The 21,122-nt window shown below is 38.4% G+C and overlaps 1 protein-coding gene across 8 annotated transcripts in view; it reads right to left on the bottom strand.

The window, feature by feature from the left end:
* The window catches only part of LOC145358418 (disabled homolog 2-interacting protein-like), a 739,003-nt gene that overhangs the window by 111,888 nt on the left and 605,993 nt on the right, over positions 1–21,122 (bottom strand). For all 8 annotated transcript variants that reach the window (XM_080212472.1, XM_080212474.1, XM_080212473.1 and 5 more), the window contains one exon: positions 9,486–9,639. In XM_080212472.1, the coding sequence (XP_080068598.1) occupies positions 9,486–9,639 (154 nt within the window). The remainder of the gene's footprint in view (positions 1–9,485; positions 9,640–21,122) is intronic.

Raw genomic sequence — 21,122 nt, 5'->3', positions numbered from 1 at the left:
GCCCGCCACCCAAACGGCTGGCTTGCTAGTCCATTTTGGGGACAGGTTAAGAGTCAACTTGAATGTTTAAGAGTCACACCTTTGCCACAGTGGTAGGGAGATCAATTTTCGTTCCCTAAAGGAGGTTTGTGGATCAGATGAGTTTTTAACAACACGGTTCCCATTACTGGTACTAGCTTTTTATTCCAGAACTGTTTAATTAATTGAATTTTAATTCCCCAGCTGACATTCAAACACCTCCAGGTTATTAGTCCAGACCTCTATGGATTACTAGGACCAGTAATATAACCACTGTGTCACCAATCCCTATCAGTTTTGTCACGCAGGTGCCATCAAATTACTCAAGCAAAAACCGCACTTGCACCCGACAAGAAACTAACCCCCAGTACCTTTAACATTATCGTGCTACTTCAGAGCTGTACTGGAGTGTCTGCAATATGCTGACAGTCAAATCAATTCCAGTGCATAGAATCATATTATTTTGCAAACAATCAATCACAGAAATTAAATCCTCAAAGTCATTTAGCGCATCATCACTTGGCTTTTCTGATAGAATAATCTACTGGGATCCCATTTACCTGATCCTTTCCTAATAGTACCTAGCTTATTTAGAATATTGATGCTGTCTTTAGTGCCATTTACTATCTTCAATTCCCTCAAGACCAAAGTCCCCCTTTAATCATCTTTCTACACGTGTCACACTATTTCAGGTTATCTAATTAAATGGCAGGATCATGAAGTGTTTTGAGAGGCATGGGTGAGGTATCAGATGGTTGCTGGTTCCTACAGTACCAAGTCCCAGAAAAAAAGTAACTTCCTCCAGCAAAAAAAGACTATTTAGATGCAGAAAAAAATCCAACTCTTGCAACTCGTTAAAAGCCCACACATCCATACTTCTTCTGCCACAGCAATGTTGTAATATTACAAAACATTTTAACTAATTTTCCAAGAGGAATGAGCTGGGGATTGATTCAATTGTGACTTTTAAAGGAAACTGCGTAAGTGCCTGAAGAGAAAAGATTTGCAGACCTATGGGGAAATGGCATCCAAAAACAACTAGCTGAATTGCACAAGCAGAGAGTCAGCATGGATATGACAGGCCAAATAGCCTTTTTGTGCTCTAACCATTATAGGATTCTATGCTTGGCTGAATATTTCCAATTGATATCTATAATTTATCACATGGGAATTATTATTAGATGACACTATTCCATTTTTATTTGCTGTCTGATCTTAAATTTTTAACTATCGCCTATTCATTTTTTGAAAGAATCCTAGAGTAATCAGTAATTACTTTGTGTCCATGATGAGGTTCACAAGTGACAAGCTTGATTATAATACAAAGTAAGCTGGACCAACCCAAAATAAGATTTCCATTTTTAAACACTATGAAATTACTAGAACAGAGGGTGGCATAGTGGTTGGTACTGCTGCTTCACAGTGCCAGGGACCTGGGTTCAATTTCAGCCTCGGGTGACTGTGTGGAGTTTGCATGTTTTCTCTGTGTCTGCGTGGGTTTCCTCTGGGTGCTCCAATTTCATTCCATAGTCGACAGATGTACAGGCTAGGTGGACTGGCCATACTAAATTGTCCCTTAGTGTCTCAAGATGTGTAGGTTAGATGGATTAGCCATAGTGAATGGTGGCGTTATGAGAGTAGGGGCCTGGGTAAGATACTCTGTCAGAGAGTCAGTGCAGACTTGATGGCCTCCTTCTGCACTGTAAGGATTCTATGACTTAGGTGTTGGGACAGTGGCCAATTTTGTCTTAACTAATCCAATTCAAAACTTGGAAAGGCAATTATCTTTGTGCAAAGACGTAACTAATTTATTTTACAAATACAACATATTTGTATACAGACATACATATAGCTGACTAGAGACTCTCAAAGGGTTAAGTAGCTCTGGGAATAGAGCAACAAAACCACTCTGAAAGATCTAATGTACATAATCAAATACAGATCAATTATAGTTTTTTTTCGAATCAATAATTCCACCTTTCATTAGTTTAAGAACAATTTTGTTTAGCAATCACACATCAATATAAATCTGTCAAGTGCCTCAGCCAGTCAGATGATATTTAATAGTATGGTGATATCTTATTCGTGTAACAAGTTTGGATATTGCCTCCCTTCTCAGCTCTAGCTATTTCCCTGTAACCTGGTAATGGCAGATGCTACCCCCAGGTCAAAATGGAAGTTCCCACTGGCTCATGCCAAGTTGAATAGACAGTGTCCCTGTGTCCAGGAGCGTATTTATCCTTGTGTCTGGCCAGTGAATGCATCAATTCATTAATGTTGCAAAATACATTCCCTCGTAAGAATCCCCCCACTATGACTACTGCTAACTAACAGGTTCCCTGATCTCTGGTTTTAAACTATTGATATTTACCGCTATGCTTTTCAGTAATTTTGCTTTGCTGCAGTGAAGAATACATTTAAAGTATCATAAAATATCAGCATATTTGTTTTGAAATCATAACTACTTGTTTTGATTCTCCTACTGCATTTACATATGTGTAAACTGTTCATGTTAGCTTGTCTTAAGAATCATTTAACTCCTTACTGATCTCTTATCCTCTGAAAAACTGCATTCTGCCTATGAATCTTATTAGCTGATTAGGAATCTCCGTCTGCACTTACGATCTAAGATATCTATTTTGACGTCATTTGAGAAGTATCCCGACTTTACCAAGATTAGGGAGAAGCAGTTTCCTTATTAATTAAGGCACTGAAAGAGAAAAAGATCTTTTTTTCAGAGTTGCCGAATATAACAGCAAAGTCTCTGAGAAACAGAGGGGAACATCCTGAGCTTCACCTGGAGTTAGTTACAACATCTACTAAAAGTAATTAATATGCAATGGTTTCATTACCAATGACCTAAAAGAATAAAAATTCCAAATTGAGATAAAATTGGTCACTGGTATAAAAGAATATCAGGATTACAATCCACTTTAGGTGCAAATATGTTATTTCCTCCTCCAATTTTCTCTGCTCGCTTCTTCTTTGAAACATAAGAACATAAGAACCTTCTTTGCTTGAAGATAGAAACTTTCTCTAGGGAAAATGGTCCTTATATGGAAGCAGTTCCCAGCTCCAGAGATTTAAGAGACTATTCAATCAAAGGGCCAAGCTCAGTCCCAACATGGGTTGGGGTGGCAGCTAGGAACCAGGAACAGGGGATCCTTGTTGATCTTTCTCCTTGCTACTGTAGGGCCACTGAAGCTAATTTTCTACCTCCAACACTACCCTGACTGATATACAGTAAAAAGTAGGCTTTCTGGTCAGTATAGCTCAGCATCACACCTAGGGAAGAATATATTTTGGTGTAATTTTACTTAAGTGAAGAGCAAAAGAAAACCACTCAATAATTCACAGTGGGAGTCGAAAAATTATCTGAATTAAACATTTGTACATTACAAATGCGGAAGTTACAGAAAGGGAAAAATTATAACAATCATCAACACTAGGAAAAAAAATGTACCAAGCAAACTATTGGGATTGAAGGTGGACAAGTCTCAAATAGCAATGGAGATGGTGGATCTACTGGTTATAATATGCCAAAATTCCCTGGATGCAGAAAAGGTTCCAGTGGATTGTAAAACGCTAATGTAATGACCTTATTCAAAAAGAGAGGCAGGCAGAAAGTAGAGAACTATAGACCAGGTAGTTTAACAGGTCATTGGGAATTTGTTAGAATCTATTATAAAAGAACATTATACAAGACATTTGGAAAGTCAAAACACAATTCATCAAAATCAGCACTGACTTATGAAAGATAAATTACATTTGACTAATTTACTAGCTTTCTTTGAAGGTATTACAAGCAAAGTGATAATGGGGATCCTGGAGATATGGTATGTCTGAACTTGCAGAAGGCATTTGATAAAGTACTGCACATAAGTTAATATACAGATAAGATCACACGGGGCTAGGAGCAATTTATTAGCTTGGATAGATGTCAGGCTGACCAACAGAAAGGAAAGAATTAGAATAAATGGGTCTTTTTCTGGTTGGCAAGATATAACTAGTGGGGTGCCTATATTAATGACTTGAATGCAGGGATAGAAGGTATTATAGCCAAATTTGTAGATTACTTTAAAATAGGTGGGATAGTAAGTTGCTATGACGAAATAGGAAATTTACAAATGGATATAGACAGGTTAGGTAAATGGGCCAAAATGTGGCGACTTTAATATGGGTAAGTGTGAGATTATCCGTTTTGGTCAGAAAAATAGAAAGGCAGTTTACTCTAAATGGAGAGAAACTTCAGGTTGTTTCAGTGCAGAGGGATCTGGGTACTCTCCTGTATGCAGTTACAGCAGGTATTAAGGAAAATAAATGGATTTTTGGCATTGATTGCAAAAGGAATAGAATATAAAAGTAGGGAGGGTGTTGCTGCAACTGTACTAAGCATTAGTAAGACTGCACTAGGAAACAAAAATAAAGTACTGAGCAATCTATTGAGATAGTTTGTGTACAGTTGTATTGTATACAGTTTTCGTCTTCCTACTTGAAGGGGGTTGTAGTTGCATTGCAGGCAGTTCAGAGGAAGTTCACTAGACTGATTCCAGAGATGAGGGGTTTATTTTATGAAGAGAGGTTGAGCAGTTTAGGCCTATACTCTCTACAGTTTAAAAGAATGAGAGATCTAATTGAAGTAAATAAGACGATAAAGGGGATTGACAAAGCAGACATAGACACGATGGGGCGAACGAGCAGTCTCAGTTTTAGCAGATTTATAACAGAGGTGAGAAGAAATTACTTCTCTCAAAGAGTCGTGCACCTGTGGAATTCCCCAGAGTGTGGTGGATGCCAGGACATTGAGTAAATTAGAGGAAATTAACATTTTTAATTAGTAACGGGTTGAAGGGTTACAGAGAACAGGCAGTAAAGTTGAGTTAGGCCGAGGTGAGCTCAACCATGATCATACTGAATGGCGGAGCAGGCTCAAGGGGTTTAATTGCCTACTCCTGCTCTTAGTTCTTAATTGATCATGCAAAAATAGAATCTCCAAGAAAATGTTCCAGATCTGGTGTAAATTATCTCTCTTGACTTTTTAAGTGAAAGAACAACAAATAGAATAAATGGGTCTTTTTCTGGTGGGGTGCCTATATTAATGACTTGAATGCAGGGATAGAAGGTATTATAGCCAAATTTGTAGATTACATTAAAATAGGTGGGATAGTAAGTTGCAATGACGAAATAGGAAATTTACAAATGGATATAGACAGGTTAGGTAAATGGGCCAAAATTCCCCTTCATTTATGTTAAGTCTGTGGTAAGAGACTGTAATCATATCTATAAATACTATATTTATACATGGAGGGGTGCATGAGTGAAAATGATTCTTTGAATAGGTTAGTAGGCAGTTGATACCAGTCTGAGGCAAATTGCAATGGACGTGAGAAGGTGCATTAAATATTTACATAAATTAACAAATCACTGTAGAATTATGGGTTATAGTCAAGTGTAGGTTGTTTGTAAGGTAATATAGTATGCATGAGACATGTAACTGTTAAACGCTTATTTCAATAGAATTTAATATTCAAGTTAAATTGGCTTACTATATTAACATGAACTCTTGAAGATGTTAAGCGTTGAATCTCTTTTTCATTAGCTGTCTACTTACATGGAAAAGATCATTATTTCTCCATATTTTATATATATATATATAAATATATACATAGACAAGATATATGTTATCTAAATTTCCACAGTTTAATTTTTTTGCAATGAACTAAGGACACAATTGTGGCCCAGTCCCCAAATTATTCATGACTAACTTCTGACTCACGGGGTTATACAAGTGATCTTTGGTGTACTGACTCTCAAATCCATGCTGTAAGTGGTATTTCCTAATAAGCTTCTGACCATTAGCCTGCTGCTGGGTGGAACTTCAGATCTTATCAAATCATGTAAATGTGTGCGCGAGTGAAATTTGAACTGAAGTTTGGAGAAAGCAAGGAGATGAAATTCGAGTCCACCCGATCCGCTCTGCACATTGGCTTTGTAGCTTTAAGAATACAGTAAAACAAAACACATTCTAACTGTGCCACAAGACAGCTTTAGAGGATTAGGATTGTTGCCAGTTGTGGAGAAACGCAGAGGCAGGACTACACATTCCCAGGAAATAGAAAGTCTCTCAAAAAGAAGAAAAGACACGTATTTAATGCATCAGTTGAGAATTACAGCTTGGTACTAATGAGAAACAAAGATCAAGAAAAAGAAGCATTTTAATGAGACACTTTTTTATTTGCGTATTTAAGAGTTAGGACAGAATTTTCTAACTAATAGCACGAGGCACTGAGCCTCATCTCTCACTTTCCTATTGATCCTGAAATGGATAGGGCTGTTCTGAAACCCATCTCCTCCATCCTTAACTCCAATAAGTGTACAGAGCTCATTGTCACTACCATCCTTTCCCAGGCCCACCAGGCCAAACTTCCTATAAGATTTTCAACTGCCCTAGCCCTGAACATGTATCTTTCTCAAGTTTCTCTCCTAACTCCCTTCAGTTAATCTTCTATTGCCCTTCACGCTGTATGGTCTACCTAGCTCCCATGTTGGCTGATATTATTGAAGGTTTCCTCTCCTCAGGTCCTGTCGGCGCCTTCAACTGTGCTATCATCGTCCCCTCCTTAAGGAAAAACGCTTGACCCCTCCATCCTTGCAAACCATCACACCATTTCCAATCAGTCTTTCCTCTCCTCGTATATGTTGCCTCCCAAATCTGTGCCCATCTTTTTTAGAATTCCATGCTTGAATCCTTCTGATCAGATTCCTGTCCTGCCAGAGTACCAGATGGCTCTTACCAAAGTCAAAAATGGCATCCAATGTGATTGTATCAAAGGTAAACTATCCCTTCTCATTCTACTTGATCTGTCTACAGCCTTTGACATTGTTCACCATGCTGTCCTCCACTTGGCTGGTTCCATGCTTAACTATTTCAATAGTGGCCAGAGAATCATCTGCAATTACTTCTTTTCCAGCTCCAATTTACCTGATCCTTTCCTAATGACACCTATCCTATTTAGTATATTGATTCTGTCTTTAGTACCATTTATTATCTTCTAATTCCCTCAAGACTAAAGTCCTCTTTAATCATCTTTCTACACATGTAACACAATTTCAGGCTGCCTGATTAAGTGGCAAGATCATGAAGTTTGAGATGGGTGGCTGAGATATCAGATGGTTACAAGACCACATCCCAGAAAAAAGTACATCATTATCTCTGATGTCCCCAAGCATTTTCCCTTTTATTTATCTATTTGATTTGATTTATTGTCACACGTATTAGCATACAGTGAAAATTGTTTCTGGAGCGCTATACAGACAGAGCATGCCATTCAGAGCAAAGGAAATGGGAGAGTGCAAGAATAATGTTATGGTCATACCTAGGGTGTAGAAAAAGATCAACTTAATGCAAGGTAGGTCTATTCAAAGTCTGATGGCAGCAGGAAGAAGCTGTTCTTGAGTTGGTTGGTACATGACCTCAGAGGTTTGTATCTTTTTTGAGTCAGGAGAAGATGGAAGAGGCAATGGTCGGGAAGCGTGGGTGCTTCATTATGCAGGCTGCTTTGCCGAGGCAGCAGGAAGTGTAGACAGAGTCAATGGATGGGAGGCTGGTTTGCATGATGGATTGGGCTACATTCACAACATTTTGTAGTTTCTTGTAACCTTGGGCAGAGCAGGAACCAAAGCAAGCTGTGATACAGCCAGAAAGATTGCTTTCTATGGTGCACCTGTAAAAGTTGGTGAGAGTCGTAGCTGACATGCAAATTTCCTAAATTTACCTAAATACTGCCCATCAACATAATCTGAAAACACAGTGTCAACTTCTACTGATGACACCCAACTCCAACTCACCATCACCTCTCCACGGCCCCTCCATTGTCTCAAGTTGCCAGACTCTCGTCTGACACTTGGCACCAGATGAGCAAAAATGTCCTCCAACTAAATTTTAAAACTGAAGCCACTGTCTTTAGTCCCTGCCACAAATGTTTCCTAGAAACTGAGTTCATCCCTCTTTGCTGGCAATTGTCTGAGACTGAGTCAGACTATTCACAACCTTGGTGTAATATTTAACCATTAAATTCTGTCCAGTTTGTGAAGCTGCAAAGGGCGTTCTATTCTCAGCATTCACGGGTTTTAAGTATTTGAAAAAGACAGCTAGAAACAATTTACCTTTTATAAGCATGAATATTTAACAAATCTATTTGCAGCTGCAATAAAAACTTACAGAAATAGAGATTAAGGAGTGAGTAGTAATTAGAAATCAGTCTCCCATGATAATGTCCTTTTGAATAAAACCTGATGTCAGGATTATTAGCTCACATGTGTGGAGCTCAAAAATGAGAAGTCAGTGGTGCAAAATGACACCTGATGGCTTTGCAGCTGTGTATGGTGTTCCATAATGAATCCTGAAGATTGTACAAGGAGATCCCTGTTCACTGGTTAAGCAACATTCCTCAGCAACTGCAGCACTCTCCTTTTTTTCTCTTTATTGATTCATGGGATGTGGGTGTCGCTGGCTGGACCAGCATTCATAGGCCAGCCCTGAGGGCATTTAAGAGTCAACCACATTGCTGTGGATCTGGAGTCACATGTAGGCCTGACCTGGTAACGGCAACAGATTTCCTTCCCTGATGGGCATTAATGAACCGAATACATTGTTACAACAATCGTTTCATGATTATCTTAAGGCTTTTAATTTCAGATTTTTATTGTATTCAAATTTCACCATCAGCCACGGTGGGATTCAAACCCAGGTCCCCAGATCATTACCCTGGGTATCTGGATTACTAGACCAATGACAATATCATTATACTGCAGCCTCACCTTTCATTCATGTGAAAGGTCTTAATTGGAGTTGAGTCTTTAAAGTTAATGGAATAACTATAACTTGTCATCAGTGATAAGACATCCTCTATTTAGCACAATTTGTGAAAGGATGACTGCAAATTAGCCATCTCTACCCCAAACATGAGGCCTGCTGCATTGAGTGAAATATTACACTGACATTGTGTGACTAATAGGCAAAATCCTTGCCCTCATCTTTAAATCCATCCACAGATTAATTCACCCTACATTTGCAACATGCCTTATACCCTCACACACTCTTCACTCCTTCAAGATCCTGACTTTGGCCTTCCATGCATCCTCCCTAGCACTTGCAATACCTCTCACTTTGCCCCAGTCTTTGTGGCAGAACTTCCAGCCAACATAGTTTCATCCTACTTAAAGCATTCCAAATCGCTTTTTATCTCCAGCTTTAAAAGCCTCCTTAAGACTCACCTTTCAATCAACTCTCCTAACAATTCCAAGGTGGCCCTGCATCTGCTCCTTTTCATTTTCACTAAAATACCTCAATTTTGTTTTAATGTTGAAGATTCTGCATTTTGTTGAAAGTTATTTCTCTGTACATCCTAAAAATCACCTCACAACCTATAGGTGAAAATACTGCTTACTGATGCATCCCTGCTTACCTCAAAACAATAGTCTTGTCCCAGAATACTACTGTGAACAGATTTAATCATGACTTCTTCCTCCATACTGAGATCCAGTGCCTCCACAGCACTACTAGGACTGAGCAAAGATTCGTGCGAACGTGATTCTTTCAACCTCGGCATTAGACGTGATCTGCAAGAGAAAGCAAAGAAAGGAAGGGTTAGAAAGCAGTCACTCTCTTCTGAAAAGCTGTTCTGAAGCAAATACACAGACAAGGTTTAAATCTACCAAACTGTTTCTGTACAATGACACTGATTATGGATGTACATAAAATCATCTCATTTATGATTAATACAGAGTTGCAAAGGGATGCAGTTTTTTTTTCCTGATATTTTTGTGCTCCTCAGCTGGAGACAACTTATGCTCAATACAGGTCCCCTGGTTCAAGGTGCTCAGTACCAGCAGGCTGGTCAACAAGGATCAAGTTAACCAACAGATGGTCTCCACATCACTTGGTTAAGGAAAGAAAATTAGGTCAGCCAGGGTTCCTCGTTCCTGGTGATTGCAGTGAGTGGATGCAAGGGAAGGACAGGAACGAGTTCAGCTGTAATGATCTCCCACAAAAGAGCTTGGACAATCACTGCATAAGTTTTCAAGTTTCAAGGGCCACTTCTAGTGAAGTATCCAACAATGTTTTAACATTGAATATGACGATTTACAGGATGTAATTATAATTGAAAACAATAGAACAAGTACTGGTTGATCCTAATTAGGCATGTTATACATAACACTCAACAGATAACTCCAATATCGTCTCATTCCACAATTGGGGCATTGTACCATTAAAAGAGTTGTTGCAAGAGTATATTTACGGGTGAATTCAATGATTCCAGCAGGGAACCCATGCCCAAAAAGAACACAGGAAAAAGAATCATTGCTACCCGATATCTCGTCCAGGTTTCCTTGGATGCTGACATCACACTGGGATGACAGTTTTGTTGAATATACTCTTGTATAAAATATGAGAATCTTTGGTATCATACCCAAGCAACATTTCCTTTTATATGTTTGTTCTCATCAAAAATTCTGTACAATTCAGTTAATATTTTGAAGTCTGATCTACACAAACCGGCAGGCATATAACCAGAAGTAATTTACTGCATGTCACAGTGCTTCCCAAACTATTTTCTAATATGACCTCAAATGAAAATGCATGTGATTGCCCACAGACACAAGCACAAACAAAAGAAAAGGCATAGTAACATTGAGTATATAATTATTAAAGTTCATGCATTGTAGATCAACATCGAATGCATTATATAAATATGAAAATCTGAGTTTTTAAGTAGTTGGTAAAAATATTATTTTGTTACTCATGCAGGTTTCAGCCAAGCTCTTCATATTCTGAAAAGACTGGGTAAGCCTCTCTCCCTCAATTCCCTGGGCCTTACTTGAATTTGCCATTAAAAATAGTTTATTCAAGAGTGCTGGATTCACTGTTCGCTCCTTGCTATTTGATAGCATTGGCCCAGTGCTGTCCCACCAGAGTTCCCAGACTAGGCAGATTCCTCTCCACAGTCTGCATTGTTGCCTCAGAGGATGGACTGCTCACAATCCCAGAGGTGACTTTTGCAGCCCCATTAGGGGTCACAGCCTAGGATTTGAGAACCCCTGAAGAACGAGGTAAAGTTGATTATTTGAGATGTGTTAAATGTTCATTACTGTCATTGGCTGGTGTTGATATAATTTAGGAAAAAAAATTTCTGCATCCACTTTAGACTTGGACATGTTCTTCCCCTGCAAGCCCAACTCTGTCCAACTTCGGGAAATAAGATAGTCTCTGTCTTTGATTATTGGGCAGCACAAAAATATCTTCCCTATCTGCTGGCCAAGCTTTTGGCACTCAATATTCAACAAATCTTTCATTCTATTAATTAATTGCCTCAGCTAATTAAGTTTGAAAATCTGTTAGATTTGATACAATACCAAAGTATATATCAGGATGTGGAAAGCATCTGAAGTTTCTTGACATGTACTAAGCGAGACAGCTGTAAAATACGCTTTTAAAACAAAAATCCTCTTTAAGGGGGTTCTACTTTTCACCAGCACAAATCTCTAAACAATCCACCTATCTAACTCTTCACGCCCTGCATGTGGCAGAGTCTGCAGATCACGCAGCCATTTAAGAACCCATCAAAATGGATTGGAAACAAATCATCCTGGATCCTGAGGGACAATTCTGGAGCACTCCTGTGAGCACCTTGTCTGAGTCTTTATGTTGCTTATCAATGAATGCCACACATTCAAGAATGGAATGTGAACACCTTCCGCCAGATGGTCCAGAGGCAGAAGGACTTGTGGCAGAAACAGGGGGTTGATCTTGACAACTGATATGGCTTTTACCACAGTTTGAGCCAAGCAGAATGTCACACCACTAAGAATGGAGCCAGATCAGGTTCGTTCTTGCTTGCATGACTGGAGACATTTATCCATAAACATAAGAACATAAGAACATAAGAACATAAGAACATAAGAACATAAGAAATAGGAGCAGAAGTAGGCCATCTGGCCCTTCGAGCCTGCCCCGCCATTCAATAAGATCATGGCTGATCTGTCGTGGCTCAGTTCCACTTTCCCGCCCTCTCCCCATAACCCTTAATCCCTTCTCTTATCAAAAACCCATCAACCCGCTTCTTAAAAATATTTAGCGAGGCAGCCTCCACCACTTCAACGGGCAGAGAATTCCAGAGATTCACCACCCTTTGAGTGAAGAAGTTCCTCCTCAACTCCGTTCTGAACCGCCCCCCCTTTATCTTGAGGCTGTGCCCCCTAGTCCTACTGTCTTTTTTGAGCGGGAAGAGTCTTTCCACCTCTATCCTATCCATCCCATTCATCATCTTATACGTCTCAATGAGATCTCCCCTCATTCTTCTAAACTCTAACGAGTACAAGCCTAGTTTATTCAGCCTCTCCTCATAGCTCAACCCCCTCAACTCCGGTATCAGCCTAGTAAACCTCCTCTGCACTCCCTCCAAGGCCAAAATATCCTTGCGCAGGTGCGGCGCCCAAAACTGCACACAGTACTCCAGCTGCGGCCTCACCAATGCCCTATACAGCTGCAGCAAGACCTCCCTACTTTTATATTCAATCCCCCTCGCTATGAAGGCCAGCATCCCATTCGCCTTCCTGACCACCTGCTGCACCTGCAGGCTGGGTTTTTGCGACTCATGCACAAGGACCCCGAGGTCCCTCTGCACCGTCGCCTGCTGCAGTTTTTCGCCACGTAAGTAATAGTCCTTCCTACCATTCTTCCTACCAAAGTGGACCACCTCACACTTGCCAACATTAAATTCCATTTGCCATTTCCTGGCCCATTCGCCCAGCCTATCTAGATCCTTCTGCAGACTCTCCACACCCTCCGCACAAGGTCATCATTTGAACATGATGTTTTCATAGTAAAAGCGCAATACATAACAGCAACACAACAGGTCTAACAACATTCTAAACTATGTATGATACCCTTCTTGCACAACCCTGGAGAAGTACTGCTCACCGTCTGACCTTGCCCAACCCTTTGGGCCTCGGTAACATTAGTCTCAAAAGTAAAGTCTTCAGGTTCCCATAAACTTTCTCCTTGTCCTCATTTCTGGTCTCATGACCTTCATGAACAAGACAGGACATGAATATCCATTCACTTCTTTACACCAAGCACAGGTCGTGCATCATAAACTTCCCTCTTGGACCATTTGTGGGGGTCAAGGTCTCATCTCCTGTGGCCTTCACTTTGCTATTCCTGGAATTTATGGCGCAAACTATTCTTTCTATTGTATATTATTTTTGAAAAAAAAAAATTGGGCTTTAAGGCCCAGAAGCGTGTTTGGCAATTCTCAGCCATTCCGAAGTCACTGATATGTACCAGAATGTGGTGAACATCATCCCTGTGAGACCACTGGTTAGTAAGAAGCAGAAGACTATTTCCTCAAAAGAAAAAATGGAAAAAGCTTTCCAATTGTTTTAGCCAATCTCAAGGGTCTTTGGATTACTAATTCCAGTGACAATCCCACTTGCTGTACCACTATATTTTAGGTACTTCCACAATACCACTGTTTAATTTATAGTAATTAGTACAAAAAAATTGAAAAACGCACAGTGAAACTTCTAATAAAGAAAAAAAAATCAATTTCTAGAAGAGAAGAAACTGCTCATGCTAAGCAAGTGGGTGTGAGAATATTATGACATTGCATTCCATCTCAGCATTACTGCACGCGTTACTGTATTTACACAGTGGTGTTCCACTTCCATTTTAAAAGACACCCAATAACATTTCCTAAAGACCATTCTATTTTAATTAAAGTCTGATCTTTTAAATCACTTTCAGTGCATATATTAGATACTGCAAGTTATTGCATCTGTTGCAAGGTGGAACACACAGTATTACATCATAACTTGTGAATCATGATATGTTAATACAATGAAAATCAACCTGTAACAACTCAATCAATGGCTCAATACAGACCATTTCACTAATTACATTCCTAGCTAGGATAATCCTTCTTGAATTCACTATATTATAACTGCTTTTTTCCTCAAATTGTTGACACAAAGACAAGCACACTGTGATTATACGTTTTCTTACCCATAGATTAATTTAATTAATTGCACAGTCTACTATATACATTAATTCTTCTAATGGACAGGCTACCATTATAGTGAAGCTCAATTCTTCCAGGAATGAAGAGTGGTGCTTTAATTTCCACCCACAAAAATACTCATGTGAATTAATACCAAGCTACCCACTAAATTAACTGGTGGGCAGGTTCCTTTATGCTGGTTGTAATGTTTTTAATTGGCAGTAATAGCAAACTTGCCAAAACAAATTGCTACAATCTTAGCACTAATTATACTACTGATCTAACATTAAAAGAATTGCATGAAAAACATACATCAAGATTACACAGAATGGAGTGCCATTTTTATAATATGCAGTAGAAGATTCAATTTGGAATCAAATGTTTAATGACCATGAAATCACTGTCAATTGTCATAAAAACTCATCTGATTCACTAATGTCCTTTAGGGAAGGAAACTAGCCATCCTTACCTGGTTTGGCCTACATGTGACTCCAGACCAACAGCAATGTGGCTGACTCTTAAATGCCTTCTGAAATGGCCGACCAAGCCGCTCAATTGAAGGGTAATTAGGGATGGCCACTAAATACTGATCCAGCCAACAATGCCCACATCCAATGAACAAATAAAAAAGATATTTAACACATAAAAATGTCTGCTCTTCAAACAAGCTAATCAGCTCCTTCATTTTCAAAAGCTATCATTACCTCTGCAGTTGTTTTATTTACACTGATCTTGACCTTTTGTTATATGCATTACCAGTGTGTCAACAAATAGGCTACCACCCAAATAAAGCTATTACATTCCAGCCAACACTTGACTAAATACTGTTTCCCGGTTGGAAAAATACTTTCCAGTGATATCCTTCAAACGTTCATCAACATGGAGAACATCTTCACAGTTATTGTTCCTTTTGTTATTCTTTTCCTAAGCATTACGTATGATTTTATATTTAATATATGCACAGTGTGTCATTTGGCACCAAATAATTGTTGTTGCTTCCTGTTCCATCTGCCTCATAACGAACTAACAGAATAGAACTGCATGCAGAAGAATCAACCGAACAGACAAGTGCGAAGTATTTTTTTGTTCATTAAAGGTCAAGTTTGAACTTCTGCTCAGCAATCTTTAAGGTATTATTACTCTAAACCAAAGAATAGTTGAATCAACAGCCAGCTTTTACTAACCAATTTTCAGAAATGAAATGTCACATTTATGTGCAGTACTGTAGTTGATCATGCCCTTTTTCAACTCCACAGAGAACACTTACAATATCCTGTTCTAAAATTTTATAACTAATAACAGCTGTATACGCCCATGTAATCACAGGAAATACAGAGATGTTTCAAATCCGCTTACAGGCTGCAGCAAAGCTAGTTGATGTCTGATACTGCTATTAAAAAGTATTAAGTTGGAAGATGCAGCATACTTATAGAAACAAAAGCAATAGGCTGCCTTTGCCTGTGGATCAAATATTCACAATCCAAAACAAAGCACAAAGAGTAATATGCCATAGCTTGCAGCAGTTTGTACCTGCCTATATGTAAAAGTAATAGTTCCTTGGCAACCTTGAGCTCAACCTTCTCTACATGGATAGCAGTGAACCAAACAGCAGAAGCGAACAGTTTGGTTGACAGCTTAACAGGCACTTTGTTTCAATTGGCTTTTCTGTAGTCAGGCAAGCAGTCCAAGGCATTGCAAGTTCCAACATCTGTTCAGCTACTAGCAGGCACAAGGCCAGTCTGACCTTAATCTTCCTCACACCCACAATACTCTACACCTCTCTGGAAGAAAACCATTTAAACAGTCTGAAGAATAAGAATCTTCTTGAAAAAAAAACACCAACAGATCCAATCATGTATCCTTGGCTTTCAATCTTGCACTAAAATTCTTTTGCACGGATTTCAAGGCCAAATTAATGGTGCGTTTTTATTTGAATGTGAATCAATTTAGACACCTCTTCTTGAGGCAGCTGATTTTACAACATTATTGGATTTTACGACATTATTGGATTTTACAATTTGTGCTTTCACAACAGGAATTTCTGCTGCTAAGTTTAAAAAAAGCCTATCAATTTTATTTTTCTTTCAAAATTGACCCAGAGGCTTTATTTTCACAAACTATGATTCAAAGTTGCATCCTGTGAGTACATCCGAGAAGACAAAGTCATCTTGTCCATAGAGACCATATGTACTTTATGAATATAACAGCTTTTTGAACAAATTGCATCTGGGAGAGGGAGGATGCAGCTGTACATATACAGTTCCCTACATTGTGACTGCCTATTCACATCCAGACAGGAAGGAAAAGCAACAAAACTTCTCCAAAAGGAACAACAATTTCAAGAGTGTTGCACTTGTTCAACTCTGCAAAATTGGTAACAAAACAGACTGTTCTACAGGAATGTTAGCAAAGGAATTTACATCAGGAAAATTAAGGATGAAGGGGAAAAACGTTCTTGACACTATTAATATGCCATTATCATATACATATCTTCAATACATAGCATCCACCTCTGCCTCAGCCCACTTGCTGTTGAAATCCTTATTTATGCTTTTATTACTTCCAGACAGCTATCACAATACTCTTCTGGGTAACCTCCCATTTTCCATCCTCCAAAATCCTCTTTCTTGCATCCTAATTTAAATCAAGTCCTGCTCATCTATGGCCATGTGCTTGCTGACCTATGCTGGCTTCCGGACACTCCCTTGTGCACGCCAGTTACTTTTGTTGAAGTCATTATCTCTTCAGGTGTCAAAGTTCTTAAGATATTGAATTACATCTTGAAGCTTTTCTCTTTTTATGATGCCTCATAAACCTCTTACCAGGTTTTTAATCATCCATCTTAATATTGCCTTTAGACTTGTGTCAATTTCTGTCCAATTATGTGCATTGGGATATTTTATTACAATAATTGTGCTCCATATATGCACATTGCTGCTGTTCCTGCATAGGTGGTGATTAAATAAAGCATATTGATATCCAATGCAATCACCTAGTGCCAGCCAATGTACATTAAACATATACAAGGAAATAGGATCGAAGCCCTCTTACTAATATTGTAGAGTTCACAAGTTCATAAAAATGTGCAAATTTTCAAATGTAACAGTCTCAACTGGAATAAGTTAAGGATAATTTGTGGACAAGTTGGAATATTGGATATATAGGATTATAGCTTTCCTAGGATGCATGGATGAGAATGGAAGAATGCAAACATAAAAATGTAAATTTATTATTCATCTTCAGCAATATCTATAGAAATAGCTTATAGAAACTTTAACAGAATACATTCCACATCTGATTTCCCAAAGGTTCTTGAACATAAAAGATCAGCAGTCAAAGAGAGTGAGAGCTATAAATATGGCAAGGAAGATTCATCAGTTCCAATAAGATTACTGTAAAAATTAGGTTAACATTCTCTGTATGAACAGTAAGGCTTTTGAATACATCAAGCAGTTGGACTGAAATGTCCCAAAACACACATCCTCAGAGAAGGTTTTGTAAATTGCCTCAATGTTAATGAATAAAAATGCTTACATTTTCAATTCAACAACATTAAAAATCACAATGCTCAATCTTCCCTCTTCTGGAAAATTGATTGTTTCATCTTCACAATAGACATTAGACCATCCAGCATACTTCAAACTGCGTGCAAAACCAGAATTCTCTGGCAAATCTTCTATACTTTAAACATCATGACATTCATGTGACATTCATAATCAATGAATCTATTAATGGTTTTGCTCCATGGGGGAGGGGGGGTTGCATCGATGAGAGAGCGAGCGAGAACGGGGGCCGATCAGAGATAATTCTAGGATTTGAACGTGGACAAATTGGCAATCAGAATCATATTCTTCTCACCCTCTAATCTGGGAGATACTATTAATAACAATAATAAATTATGCTCCAAAATTCAGAAACTCAAAATTTGCAGATAGTTGAAGATTTCAGATTGGAAAAAGGCATTGGAACATAACTAAACCACTCTCCTTCCTTTATAGCTGAATCAATTGTTTTAATCAAGTCCCACTTAATGAGAGTCGTTGAGTTGATAAGATGAAATCACATCCACTGGGTCAGATTGCAGTTGGCGACAAATTACTTCTTCGTTTCCTCCTCAAGTTAATCGAAATTCACACAAGCGATTGGAAATCCACTTCCAAATATATGAAAAGACAGCAATAGATTTCAGATTAAATCGAGAATCTTTGAGACAACTTTAAATGAAGTTTGAAAACTGTGTGATGTTATGTTGACTTATAGTTGAGCCCCAACAAAGTTTCAAGTGAAGGTGGTATGCAGGAAGAATAGGTCCTTTGTCAATTTAAATAGCCTTTGCCTTTTCAGTGCTTTTTCTAAACTTGCAAAATATGACACTGATAGCAGAACCGCTCAACCTACTACATTGATAAATGTATTAAAACTGTCATTTTACATCATTTTAAAACCTCTCTCACCAGTCTACACTCTGGTTACATCCCCTAACTCTCCTTCCAACCGTTCTACATCTCAACTTAATCCCTTCTTGGGGATGCTTGCCACATCAGGTGTGACATAAGTGGAATTTGCTCCATAATATATTAGTGAATAGACTTTAAAATATTTTACCAATAATTTGGGGTGAAGACAGAATGGAGGGCAATAAATGGCTTGGCGGGTGAATGTGACAATGTTATACAAATGAGATGGCCAGAGTTAGCTCTGATAAAATGTCTACAACTGACATATTTAGCTGAGTTTTATTTCAGGAGCAGAAGAAACAGCTGTACGTTGCCACTCTTTTTTGCTCAGAAAGAACTCTGAGTTAGCTGGTCTCACCTAGGATAACAACTGGACTGCGGAGAAGAGTCAGAAATTGATGAGTTATAATATGAAAGAAGTATGCAGCACATTAAAGAAAAGACTTGGAACACTACTTCAGATTGAACCATGACAATGAATCAAAACGGCAGGACTCAAATACTCCAAAGGCAGACTTAAGACAAATAATAATGGTTTTTATTCTTCATACAGAGTTATCAAAACGTGAACTAGACTTTGTAGTTGGACGGTGGAGGCAAGAAACCTTGGAATAATTTAAGAAATGCTGACTCTATTGTAATGAAATGGAAGATTCTTTCTGAGTGCATTTTCTAAGCTAGGCAAATGATCTCCCGCTGCCCCTGGTATTTTTCCTGTAAAGCAAGCTTTTTAGAAACTAGTGAGTTTCAATTTATATTTCTAATTAATGTACAGAATCTCAATAATTAATTTTCCCTTCAAATTATAACACCGATCCCAGCAAAAATGTGACACTAAGAATGCATGTTAAAAATGTTAAAATTAATTTTATTTTAACTAATTTTGACTCCAACATTTTGACAGAAAGCATATTTAACATTGCATTGAAGACTGGTCCCATTCTACATGGGAATGGCATCCATTCACTGATTGTAAGCGATTGGGTGGAGATGTGGAATGTTGGTCAGCAAAAGGACCATTGGTCAAGAGAATAGCACTGAAGTGCGGCAGAACTGACAAATTTAAAATTAGCAGTTACAGCAAAGTAGAACTTTCCCACTGCATTTGTTGCCCTATTGATTTAAGGTGAGAATGAAGGAATACCTCATATATTCAAACTAGACCAGTCTGAAAGGCCCAACCAGAACGTCTGGCAGAACATAACATGTTAGTAGGCAGAATAGTAACAACCCTGGCAATGGTGTGGTTTTTGGGGTTCTTGTAGTCCTGTAACAGATCTTAGACCAATGTTGATTTCCATTCATCTTGTTTCTTCATGTGGTACAGACAAGAATGCTCCAGTTTTTTTTCCAGAAAAATGTCAAAGTAGATTTTGATAAAGCTATTTCTTCTATAAAATAAGGGAGTACTTGTTTTACATTTAACACCCCTATCATATATGAATTGGTGCAGTAAACATACATATAAACTGTCTTAAAACAGTTGAATTGTCTTATTATGTGTTAAGCTTTTTTTTAACTTTATGACAGTATTTGGTTTTATCCAGTTGGTATATCACTGGCTGAAAAATAATGTTTGTGCATGTTTTTTAACCTTCACATTGTGGCATCTTTTTCTTTAAATTGATGAGAGAGCTGAGTATCACCCTTTATTTGGTGTTTAAATATAGAATACAGTATTTCACTGATGACAGTGAGTTACTGGTGTCGTTTAATGAGTAAGAAAGACCAATAACTCACGAATGCCACAGACACAAAGGTGAGTTATGACAATCATTCATATGAATGAAACCATCCCGAAACTTGCCACTGCTGCTCAGATATTCTGTTTATCTTACAAGAGAATGACCATGCATTCTTATGTAGCCTTAATTTAATTCAACGCGCTCTGCCAAATGTCAAGTGGTAAGTCACACATGCATTTTATGGTTTTTATTTGTCTGTGGTGCGAATTCCACTATTACTATTGGTGTGTAATTACACTACACTCACTCAGAAAAAATAAATAGACCAAGTTCTCAAATTGGCCAAAGTAGTAAAAACAATCTACCTGCAACTTGTGTGTGTGCGCGTGCGTGTATGCGCGCATGTGTGTGCGTGTGCACTTTTTGTACTCAAAATGAGGTATGTATCTGAGAATAGAAAACTTTTCATATTTCACACCCAGCCAGAGTGTCAAGTACTGACAGGTTGGGTACAGTACAGCAGGATGCAAAAGCAAGTTCCTCCATTCCACTGAAAAATGTGCCCCAGCAAAGCTAGGTATTTCCACTTTCATGTCACTCAGCTGCACTAATTACTGGGTTTCAAATTAGACATCATTTAAATGCAGGTAATGCTTAGCAATCATGCTGACACAGGGAGATGATCCCCAGGGGGATCTTGGAAATCAGAGGAGTAGGAGCTGGAAATGCTCAATAGCAGATTCATATGATTAAACAGAGAGGGCTCCAGTACATATTGCATTTATAGTATTGTACTTTCACCTAAGGAAACTCTGACTTTGGCAATATATTGTGAGAAATTTATCAATGCAAATTAAAAATCCTAAAAACAAATCTAAACAAATGACTGTGTATTGATTATG

Source organism: Carcharhinus amblyrhynchos, chromosome 25, assembly GCF_965287045.1.
Source record: "Carcharhinus amblyrhynchos chromosome 25, sCarAmb.v2.hapA, whole genome shotgun sequence".
Lineage (NCBI taxonomy): Eukaryota > Metazoa > Chordata > Chondrichthyes > Carcharhiniformes > Carcharhinidae > Carcharhinus > Carcharhinus amblyrhynchos.
The sequence above is the reverse complement of the archived record's forward strand: the minus strand, read 5'-3'. Positions and strand labels throughout refer to the sequence as shown.